At 40.2% G+C, this 12,078-nt stretch overlaps 1 protein-coding gene across 4 annotated transcripts in view; it reads right to left on the bottom strand.

Annotated features, from left to right (window-relative positions):
* The window catches only part of axo (axotactin), a 608,064-nt gene that overhangs the window by 255,447 nt on the left and 340,539 nt on the right, over positions 1-12,078 (bottom strand). For all 4 annotated transcript variants that reach the window (XR_010858480.2, XM_067135240.2, XM_067135242.2 and 1 more), the window contains exon 2: positions 1,089-1,168. Coding sequence is in view for 3 of the 4 variants with exons in the window: in XM_067135240.2 (XP_066991341.1) it covers positions 1,089-1,161 (73 nt within the window). In the remaining variant the exon portion in view is untranslated. The remainder of the gene's footprint in view (positions 1-1,088; positions 1,169-12,078) is intronic.

Here is a 12,078-nt window from a genome sequence, read left to right as displayed (position 1 = left end):
TTGAAGGAAAACAATCAGGTACGTAACATACCCACGAAGTCCGGCCCCGTGGTGTAGGGAGAAACGCGTCCTCCTGTCACCCGGCGGCTCCGGGTTCGATTTCCGGCCGGGTCAGGGGACTGGCCTGGGGACCGGTTGTTTGTGACGTCCTTAATGTTCCTTTACCCATACACAACATTCCACACTACCGCCATTCCAATAACACGCAGGTTCATACGATATGGTGCCAGTAGGGGCAAAAGATCCACATGGATCGACGCCACGAACAAATAACATTAAAAAAAAAAAAAAAAAGAAAAACACCCACGAAAATGCACCGAATGAAATCACCACTTATAAGTTCTTGGGAAGATGTCTCATGAGTCAACAAGTAAGGATACGAACTTTCCAGATCAGCATTTTGCATTTTAAGGTTGTGTCATACATTTAATGATAATTGACATTTCGCCACAAGCGCAGCTGACAACTCATAGTAAATGCCATTTGACACTGCCTAACAACCACATCACTACGTTAAATTTTTAAATCTGAACCGTGAAAACCTACATAAATGTATCATATGTACAATTTGGTCTTGTTTTGCAGCACGGCTACGAGGTATATTGATGGACGTGCGTTCATTTTGGGGCAGCCTATACATCCTGAAAAGTAATATATATCAGTAAGGCGCTATATTTCTTCACATTTCTTCCTTCTTTATTTTAACGGTTCTTTTGGTTTAGAATTAGTCACCCTTACAGTTGCAGTACACTCATTCTTGTTGATGGTTTTCTCCCTCCATATTCTTATCTCTACAATTTTCAAATCATCTACCATATCATCCGACCACCTCAGTCTGAACTTCCAGGTATACGGGTTCCTTCTGCCCTAAAGTGTGACACACTTTCGTTTTTGGGTGTTCGATAATCATCTGTCTTCAAATCATTCCAGACTTCTAATATTATACCTCCGTTACAATATCTGGAACTTATATACACTTTACAAGTGCAGATTTGTTTTTCTATTCTCCAATTACTTTGATTACATTTTAGATGATAATCTTTTTTGTGTAAATTATTCCTTCCCAAACCATGAATGAACAATCTTACCTATACTGCTGGCGGTAAGTCCGTGGGCCAACAGGAGCAAGCATGCTGCCTTCAGTGCTATATTTCTCTTCATGGTAGACCTGAAAAATAAGAGAACACTAATTATTGAAACATTTCAGTAGATCATTATCGTATTAATGACACTGCTCCCATCTCCATACTCCAAACTAGAACTCCCCTGTGTATACATTTTAAATAGCTTCATTAGTTCCCAGCTCTCTCCCCAGCTGGAAAATACCTCACCCTATCTATCATTGTTACCTTTTAGGCTCTTTCGAAGTTTGATCGTAGAGATATATTAGAGAGAAGTCCAGAAACTTTTTTTTGAATTTTTTTAAATTTTACAATTTGATTTACATCGCAGCGACACAGATATATCTTATGGCGACGATGGGATAGGAGTGGGAAGGAAGTGACCGTGGCCTTCATTAAGGTATGAATATAGGAAACCACGATCATCAGGGCTGTCGACAGCAGGTAAAAATGTATTGAACGAATTATGATACAGTTTCCAGAGTTCATCAGTTCTATGAATGGCCATAAAATTAATTTGCATACATGCGAAGCAGCGGGTAAAACCAATCAATTTAGTTATTTCTTTCAATGTTTTGGTAACGATATTAGAGAACCTTTTATTGATAGTGAAAGAGATTAGGGTTCTGAACTTGCGGGCAAGTTGCCCGTGCGGTTAGGGGCGCACAGCTGTGAGCTGCATCCGGGAGATAGTGGGTTCGAACCCCAATGTCAGTAGCCCTGAAGATGGTTTTCCGTGTTTTCCCATGTTCACACCAGGCAAATGCTGGGGCTGTACCTTAATTAAGGCCACGGCCGCTTCTTTCCAACTCCTAGGCCTTTCCTATCCCATCGTCGCCATAAGACCTATCTGTGTCGGTGCGACGTAAAGCAACTAGTAAAAAAAATCACTTGTCGAAATTTGGATGCTGCTCATAGAGACACTGGGCATTTTCTCTCAGCAAGATATTCACGGAAACCTCTTAAAATTTGTCTTTCTTGGTGCTTAAAACGTTTACACAACTTTCTCATTTCTGCTTCTCCATAAGTTACATCAGGATTTTCCGGCCAGGTGGTAGGATCCCAAACTGTAGCCAATTGTGGGATTTCAATGTATTCTGATGTTAAAAGGCGGTTCTCCATATACCTGCCCAGGCACTCATAAAACTTAACTGCATCAATTTCATTCCCTTTATTTGTTGCTTACTTTTCGAGATCACGCCTTTAAACATTTTGCTTCTGCTTCCAAGGCTTCGGTGTAGTATGGGACATGTTTTGTCTTTCTTTAAGGAAACACCTTAATTTGCTGGCATATCTTCTTGTGGGCCGAATAAATTGTAATGCAACACTAACGAGGGAACACATACACGTGTTTCACTCGGATTCGGTTGAAATTTGGTAGGAATATTCGTGGGAGGCAGTAGAATGCTAAGGTGAAAACTGCTTGACCCCAGCGCAAGTTTAAACGCCAAAATAGAACAAATAAATAGTCGTAAAATTAGAAGTGCCACGGGAGTACCTGGGTGTGGCGGACAGGGAGGGAGCAGCGAAGCAGCGGTCGTGAGCAGCGTATAGTCGGGCTGCTCGCTCGAGTCGAATAAATGACCACCCACCCCCACCCTCCCGGCCACTCTTCTTTACTACACCGCACTTCGCACATACCTCGTGTCTTCCCGATTAGAAACGTCAAAGCAGATCAAGAGGTGCACATTGATTAGTCGTCCGATGAGACAACGTTCTTACAATGACAGGTAAAATCTGACGTTCTTATAGTCATTTTTACGAATGGTGTCTGTATATTTACTTTAACCATGTATGGTAATAATTGATTTTTACACCTAGATACAAAAAACGCCCACTACAGAAGTGATTCAATCCGTGGAATGTAGTAGTGTGCCTTCAGAATTGTTTTGCAGAGTGTGAAAAAAAAGACACCCCATTTTCTGAAGATGAAAGGAATTTGGGATTGGAATTATATCGTACGTAGATCAATGTATTTATATATATTTACTTTTACGAGAAAAATAAGCGTTCACAGGAATTGCGTTCTTGTCTTCGTTTTACAGGTCTAATTGCCGACAGGGTTTTGGATACCGATATGACAGTGGAACTGGATGGCACATTGGATATGTCAGATGATGGCTTTGATTTCGAGGAAGACAATATTGAAACACCGTTATTTGACCTCGTCTCCAAAAATGTTGCTCCTAACCCTGCATCCACAACAACGGCTGAACGATGCCTAGTCCCAATAACTTATAAGAAGAAGGTCGTCGAATATTGGCGAAACAAAGGTGGGAAACAGAGGAGCTTCGCATCAGTGAAACACAGGTTTTGTAAATTAAAGTTCCGGCAAGAGCTTTACAGGTGGGAGCAACAGCTGGAAAACGGTGGCACAATGAGAGAAAAAAATAAATTTGTTACGAAGAAGACTTATCAAAAGTTCAAAGAAAGTAGACAACGAAACAAAATTGTTCACGATATAAATATTAAAAAATGGGCCTTAAAGTACGCTCGTCTAGTTAATTACGACACGCTTCGAGCGTCTCGTTCCTGGGTAATGAGTTTTAAAAAGAAATTCAAAATTGGATCAAGAAAAATTTGCAAATTCGTATCTAAAAAGTACCAATTTGAACAAGAAGATACTAATTGTAACGCGACACTGTTTGTTGAAGAAGTGTCGCAATTAATAGAAAGTCACGGCCCAGAGTGCGTGTTTAATACTGATCAGTCTGGTTTTCATGAAGAGTTCCATTCTGGCAGGACCCATAATGAACGAGGAGAAAAAGTCGTATTAGCGAAAGCACAATCTATGAATTTACTAACTCATAGCTACACAATATAGCCAATAATTTCGGCAGATGGACAACTCCTGCCGAAGTTGCTAGTGGTGTTGAAAGAAAAAAAATGGCAAATTTGGTCCTAATATAGAAAAAAAAAAACCTATTTACCGCACCAAATGTGTACGCTTTGCCTTCAATGTCTGGAAAACTGACCAAAGAACTTGTACAGAAATGGTTACGGGATGTTTATTGTGAGCTAGTACCAGAGTACAGTGTTTTAGTTCTCGATTCCTGGACCGGACAGGAAAACAATATTTTAAATGCTAAAATTGGGAGTAAGAAAATCATTAATGTTCAAACAATTCCGAAAGGAGCCACTGGACTTATCCAGCCCTTAGATGTTTTGGGCTTCCGCATTTGGAAGCAATTTATACGTAGTTTGTACGATTTAATTTTGTTAAACTCGTTAGACATCAAGGTACGTTTAAGGAACAACATTTTAAAAGTGCAATCTTTGACGCACAACCAGTTCTCCTCTCCACGTTTTCGTAGCATGTGGCAGTACAGTTGGTACAAATGTGGCTATGTTAACAAGAAACCTTCACAATTTGTTAATCCAGTCGATTATTGTTTCAAAGAAGAGCCTTCCTATAATCAATGTAATACTTGTGAAAGCGACAGCGCTGTAAGATGTGCGTGGTGCACACAGTATCTGTGCCTTGTACACTTTTTTGAAAACAATCACTATTGCACTAATTACAACGAGTAACAAGAACTCGGGCGTGAATTCTTCAAACCTTATTGGCATCGTTGTTCAAACATCGTCCTTTGTACACTTGTTTCATGTGCTGTTTTCATATTTACGTTTTGCACATCTAATCGGGAAGTTAAGGGGAACGCGCTAACTATACGCTGCCTGGCTGCTGGCGCAGCTCGACACAGCCCGGTTGGCTCACGTCCGCTGCTTCGCTCCTCCCTACGTCTCCACCAAACCCCGATACTCCCGCGGCACTTCTAATTTTACGACTATTTATTTGTTCTATTTTGGCGTATAAACTTGCGCTGGGGACATGCAGTTTTCACCTTAGCATTCTACTGCCTCCCACGAATATTCCTACCAAATTTCAACCGAATCCGAGTGAAATACATGTATGTGTTCCCTCGTAAGTTCTGTTAAGGTCTAATATAAAGTTGATATTGGTTATGCTTTTAAGGAGTCCTGCATATATGGCTTGCTCAGTTTTGTCTCTTTTGGAAACATCTTTGGCACTTTTGAAATGTGCCACTAAAACAAAACTTTTCCGCACAGCTAAGACTGCTCGAAAGCTACAAGCAACTCATCTTGTATCTAGAAACCATCCAATTTTTAGGAGTACGGTTTCAAGTTCCTCTGCATGAGCGTTCAATACCCTGGTATTTTTAGAAGGTTCAGTATTGCATGAACTATATCAACGAGTTTTCGTTCTAAGTGGTACACGTGCTGCGCCCTTAACATAGTCACATTCGAGGCGCAACGACGATATCCTGTACTTGGCATTATTACTGTTATTATAATAATTATTATCATTTCCGGCACCGTGGTCTAGGGACAGCTTGCCTACCTCTTACTTGGAGCTCCCGGGATCGATTCCCGGTCAAATAAAGGATTTTTACCTGAGTCTGAGTATTAGTTGAAGATCCACTCACCCTATGTGACTACAATAATATGATAATTGAGGAGCTATCCGACAGTGAGGTAGTGCCACCCCTCCACGATCTATTAAGTTAGAGCTATTGTGTTCTGGGGGATATTATTAGTATTACTATTTGCTACGTGTTTAACGACGAACTAACACATGGAATGTTTTCAGCTATTGTGTTCTGGGGGATATTATTAGTATTACTATTTGCTACGTGTTTAACGACGAACTAACACATCGAAGGTTTTCGGCGACATGAGGTTGGGAAAGGATTGGGAAGGCAGCGGCCGTGACCTTAATTACGGTACAGTTCCAGCATTTACCTGGTGCGAAAATGGGCAACCAGGAAAACCATGTCTAGGGCTGCTGACGGTGAGATTCGAACGCACTATCTCCCGAATGCAAGCTCGCAGCTGCGTGACCATAACCGCAAGGTGCCAACTCGCTCGGTATTATTATTACTATTATTATTATTATTATTATTATTATTATTATTATTATTATTATTATTATTATTACGGGTAAATCATCTGCAATTGAAGTATTGATGATACAAAATTAAATCAAATGAAATTAAGTCAAATCAACATACAGTATTTGGCGCGTGTTTGAATGTGCCTTCTTAAAAGCCATTAATTGAGCTGGTGTCCTCCGTTACTGCGAATTAATTATGAAGTTGCTTATAAATCAAGATGAGAATGACTACAAACAAACAAAAAATATTTTGCTATGGCCTGTGCCAAGAGATGCAAGATACAGTAACCATCAAGATGGTGGTACAACAGAGTAGGTACATCAAATTAACAGTTTTTATTACAAATGTTTAATGTAGGGGGAGCCTGGCACGCTCTATTCGTTTCCCTAAGAGTAATTCCAGGGAAACTCTAGCTCCTGTCTGCAGACCTCGCTGACCATTCTATGCGGTAGGTACTTCACTCTCCAGAAATGTGTCCTCCGGGCTGTCTCGAAATGCACGTGTATTGTTGTCCATAAATGAAGTCTGGGCTGACAGTGCCTCTTAGAGTTGTACATGTGGTTGGAGCACCTCATCTCTATATATCTGGGCAGTAATAGTACCTCCAGCAGCGCATACCAACATTCCATGATCACCATTCTGACTCTTTTTCACAAATCGTGTTCGATGTTCTCTCCAGAAAAATGTGGGACGGGGATCATTTTATAAAATTAATATGGAGTTAATTGTAAAGAGCATGTTCAGCCATTCGTTCAGGATCCAATTTTGACGATGATGACACTGTAAACGGACCCATTTGTGCTTTGGATCAAGCGGGACACACACTTCTGTACGTTTGGTACAAATATAACTTGCCCTGAGTCTCTGGTGTACATTTTTCCGAGAATCTTCAACTCCTGGGCGTCTGTAAGTTCTGGAGAATAGTTATCTTGGAGCGTCGTCCAGTTTCGTCGTGCTGCTAAGAACAGATATAGGTCCAGCTGTTGTATTGTTACTCTTGGGCAATGTTTAACTGGCTTACAATGAACACCTCCTGCATCTCGGATTCACTTAACTCGAGCAGCGAGCACACAGTGCTGATCATTTCTTCAGTAGTAGAACTGTCATGTAAAACTCAGGCGATTGTTATAACTTCTTTAAAGTGTTCAGATATTTATGAGCAGCGGCGTATTGCTTACTTTACACTTTGATCAACTTGTTTTAAACTTTAATATAGCGTGAATGAAATATTGGGTGTTGAATAGCTCGAAGGCTGGTTGGATCCTCAACAGCTCCACCATCAGCTGTCATAGATGGCCTCGGTGTCACTAAATAGAAGTACTTGGGAAATGAGGAGTGAGGTATTTCCCGTTGCTTACCTCACCGAGCCAGAAGTTGCTATTACGTATCAGTCCGCCAAGAACACTGAAATGCACGCACCAACCGACCCTATGACTGGTATTTTCACACCAATCATAACAGGGACTGGCTGTATAAGGAACTAGCAAATGTACCCGTGCTTCGCTACGGTACTCTACATTGTATACGGATATCGAAGTAAATTACTGTACATGAAGTGAATACAATTTTTTAAATTGCATGTCTCTTGGCGTTATCAGAGAAACAGCATTGTGTCCATAGACGTTGTTTTCAATGTAAATTGCGACTTGCGGAATTGCGATGATAACGGCAGGTCCACTTGTCTACTGCAATTCACAAAGAAGTTGGTAATTTTAATTTAACGGTAGGCCCCATTGCCTAGTGCGCGGCCACAGTCGATTTGGGGAGGTTTAATTACAATGGCAGACCCCATTTCCTACTTTCAGATAGATTTCAGTTGAGGAACTTTTATTATATTTGCAAGGACCTTCCCTACTGCCAGTCAAAACTGAGTTGTGTTCTTATTATTATAATGGCAGACGCATTTTCTAATGACAGTCAGCTTACTGCCAGTAACACCGAGCTGGTGAGATTCCATTATAATAGCAGTCCTCTATGCCTAACGTCAGTCACATTTTAGATGGGTAAATTTGTTTATAATAGGAGGAACCCTTGCCTACTGACAAACAGAATTGGATAAAAGAGTTTTGAAAAAGAATGCACGCTCTCTTGTCTTCTGCTGGTTGAATCGAGAAGAAATTATTCATTAAAATCGTGCACAGGAGTTGGAGGACGACCCCATTCTTACTGCCAGTCAAAGTCGATGTGGGGAGGACTGATTACAATAGCAGACGCTCTCCTTCTGACAGTCACTATCGATTTGCAAAGTATTTAATAACAATGGCAGACAAACCCTCCATAGATAGCTACAAATCGACTTCAATGAATAAATATAGATCGTCACACGGAAGTATATGAATGTTTACCTTCATTTACAGAATAACTGCTGCTAAACGGTACGTCATATCCAAAAACGGATTGTACGATAAGAGGCTTCTGGCCACATTTAGCGATCTAAATGGCTGGTCCTAAGACATGTTCAAGTATCTCATCTATTTAAAGGTAAGATTATTTTAGAAAAGTTAAATAGGGTGAAATTGGTGTAAGCTTTTCACATATTAAATTACTTTTCAGATAATTATGGGACAGCTTAAAACTTAGAATTTGGCACACATATGGCTACTGGAAGGGCAAATATTCGTGTAGGATTTGAGGATCCTATCTTTCCTATAAGTGATTCAAACCATCAATTATACGTGTACAAGGTGCAAAATTTAGGTACCATCCAGAGAGAGAGAGAGCCCAATTTAACGCATAAGGGAGAGAGATACAACAAAAAAATCATAGGACCAAAGCTGTAGATCACTTCAAATTGAACCGAGATTGTGCCATCCGTTTTATGATATGACTTAGCGTTTAGCCAACAAATACCTCAAAAGGAATGTCTACACAATCACTAAAATTACCTCCATATTTCGATATCTTTGGGGGTAAAAAGTGAAAAATTTGAACATCTTGGAATTTTTCCGTCGGTTAGAGGCTAAAAACTATAATTTCGCCAAATTTCAATTTGCTACCTCGTCTGGCAAGTTGCGCCGCCATCTTGATTTGGGGGGACGGGGGATAAAAATTAGGAAATTCCTGAACATTTTTAAGCCCACGAAACCTATAGGTTGTCGCTTTGGATAAATTATACGACTGCGTTCTTATGCTGAGCCCAAAATTTGAGGCCCCCCAGTGTGCCCCCTCCAGGGAATTTTGAGTATTTTTGATTTTTCTAGGGATCCTGGGATCATCAGCTTCTCCCGTACCACGTTTCAAATTTTTGAGATTTCTGGAAGTGCCTCATTAATTCACGCCTATTTTCATTTTTAAATATTTACATATACATCGCTCCAGACCGACTTGCTTTTATATATATAGATGGCATTATTAGCATCGCTTACGGCTCAGTCACTTTCTTAAAATTCAAAGTCAAGGATCAGTCTAAGACAGGCCAATGAAAGTAACACATTTATTCTAGCCAATAGCAGAAGACATAGCAAAGCAAAGTCACCTCCGTACAGACCATGAAGGCTCTGGGAGGAGTGGAAGGTAAAGGCTTCCACCATTGTTAACCTCGGCACGTGATGGGGTAGAGTGGTTAGCTGTACGCCCGGCCGCCTTTGCCCCCAGGAATTAACCTGGTACTCATTTTTGGTGTAGGCTGAGTGAACCTCAGGGCCATATGCACTTCCAGAAGTGGAAATCTAGTTTCTTAAATTTTACGACTTCCTGACGGAGATTCGAACCCACATCCTTCCGGGCGAACCGAGCACGCCTTTACTGCCTCGGCCAGGCAGCCCCTACCAGAAGACATAATATACTGTAAACACTAAGTCTCGCCAGCAAAGGCAAAATAAAATATTAGGAGAGTCATAATTCTCCAAGTAAGCTCCCGATCCACCGTCACACATCCTCCTAGGCCTTATAGTTTCTGTATAGTTTTGGCACGAGTTGAAATTATATATACATACGTAAATAAATAGGATTGTCTATTGTTCACGTTATGCTGACGGACAAATGGTTTAAACAAACAAGGAGCTGTGTTCAATAATTCACACAGCTACGCGCCCCCTATTTACATCGTCTGACATACAATACTAGCATCCGATAACAACACTCTGTCATGCAGATCGTGTTTGTATTGTTGTTCAGGTCTTTGAAGATTTGTTATGAGACTATAATAGTAGTTCTACATATGAATAGAAGTGCGAAACCATACAAAGAGTACTGTGTGTGCTGTTTTGAAGTTAATACTTTTTAATTTTATTTGGGACAAGATACCTGGTAAACAGCGCCTGTTATGAGTATTCTTTCTTGACGACACTTCGGTTGTCAACAAACTAATATGTTACCGGACTGAGTGACTCAGTCTGTTCAGGCGCTGTCCCTCTGACCCCAACCTGGCAGGTTCAATCCTGGCTCAGTCCGGTGGTATTTGAAGATGTTCAAATATGTCAGTCTCGTGTCGGTAGATTTACTGGCACGTGAAAGTTATCCTGCGGGTCTAAATTCTAGCACCTTGGTGTCTCCGAAAACCGCGAAAGTAGTTAGTGGGACGAAAAAAACAAATAATAAACTAATCATCAGATGGTTCACAAATAATCGGTGATATTTTCTGTTAAATATATTGAACATGGGGCGTTTCGAAGTTCGTGTATTTCAACTTACACGTCTGAAGTTCTAAATGAGGCAATGGGAGTGAAAATAGCTCAAGAAAAAATATATTTCTGAGAAAGATTCTTAAGAGTATATTATCTCATTGTTATTGATTCTCTGTGGGATAATAGGGAAAAGCTTATCATTTCCATGTAATTTAGTGTGAAAACTATCTAATGATCAATATTGTTACGTAACACAAATTTAATACTTGGCATTAGAGTAAGGAAGATTGTCCCGGAAATAAAATACTGAAGTGGGAGAACGTACAAAACTGGAAGAAAACCACATTTAGGACGTTTCTTTATCAGCAAGGAAAATTTTAAATTTTATCTCCGATGGCACAACTTTTCAGATCAATCGTAGAGTATGAGCAAACGTGTTGGATTACGAAATAGGTTATAAACCAATCATCCAGATAAGGTGAGTTCATCTGGCAGTGTAACTGTGATAAACAATCTGATGAATTTCTTACGTGTTCTTTCTTACTCGGGAAGACTAGGGTTGAAGCCTCGTATTCCTCAGAGAGGTTGATTGTCCAATAATACTTCCCTGTAAAATAACCAACGCCGCCGCCGCCGCCGCCGCCACCACCACCAACACATAATCCTCTTCCGTTTCTTGTCAAAGCTGGTAAGATAGAGATGAAAGAGAATTGCAACAACGCTAAAACTGCTTTCTCTTTCAAGTTCAAAGTTTACATTGAACATTCTTGTTTCTTTGAATGAGTGTACGCCTACCGTATTCACCTCAACGGAATTGCTGTATTGAACTATGGATCCCTTGTCATCTCAGAACTTGCAAAACTGGACGCAGATTATAGCAGGGAGAGGGGCGAAATATGAAAACAAGATAGCTAGCCACTTTACCAAACGTACCGAGTAATCGCCCCATTGTTAAACTTCTGTCGGAGGTGGAAAACCTGCCAACAGGATTAATTCCGTATTGCAACTAATTAGGCACATAAGTCCTATAACCAGGGCTACATGCTCGAATCCCACCATCGCCAATTCGAATTTAAAATAGCTCACACAATCAGAAATTCCCATTTTAAGATGAAATTCCAGTTCTCCAAAGTCTCTTAACACCGATGACAACTGGAAGGTTGATCATCATGAATGTAATAAATCGATTTACCTCCGTAGACTGTAGAAAAGAATTATAAAACGTATTACATAGAGCTAATTATTTACTGCAAGGTGATTTCGTATTTACTTTTACATTAAAGAACAAATTTGTATTATAGACAAAAATATAATTTACATAATTTTTGAACATGTAAGTAGCTTATATTATAGAAACATACATCAGTGCAGCTATCTTAATCCGCAATACAAGCGAGATTTTATACCACTTGGCTACGGTATGATTTCAACAAATATTTCCAAGTGATCATATCGATTTTCTAATGCGTGTTACTA

Source organism: Anabrus simplex, chromosome 1, assembly GCF_040414725.1.
Source record: "Anabrus simplex isolate iqAnaSimp1 chromosome 1, ASM4041472v1, whole genome shotgun sequence".
Taxonomy (NCBI): domain Eukaryota; kingdom Metazoa; phylum Arthropoda; class Insecta; order Orthoptera; family Tettigoniidae; genus Anabrus; species Anabrus simplex.
Note: the sequence above shows the minus strand (reverse complement) of the source record. Positions and strands in the feature narration are given on the sequence as shown.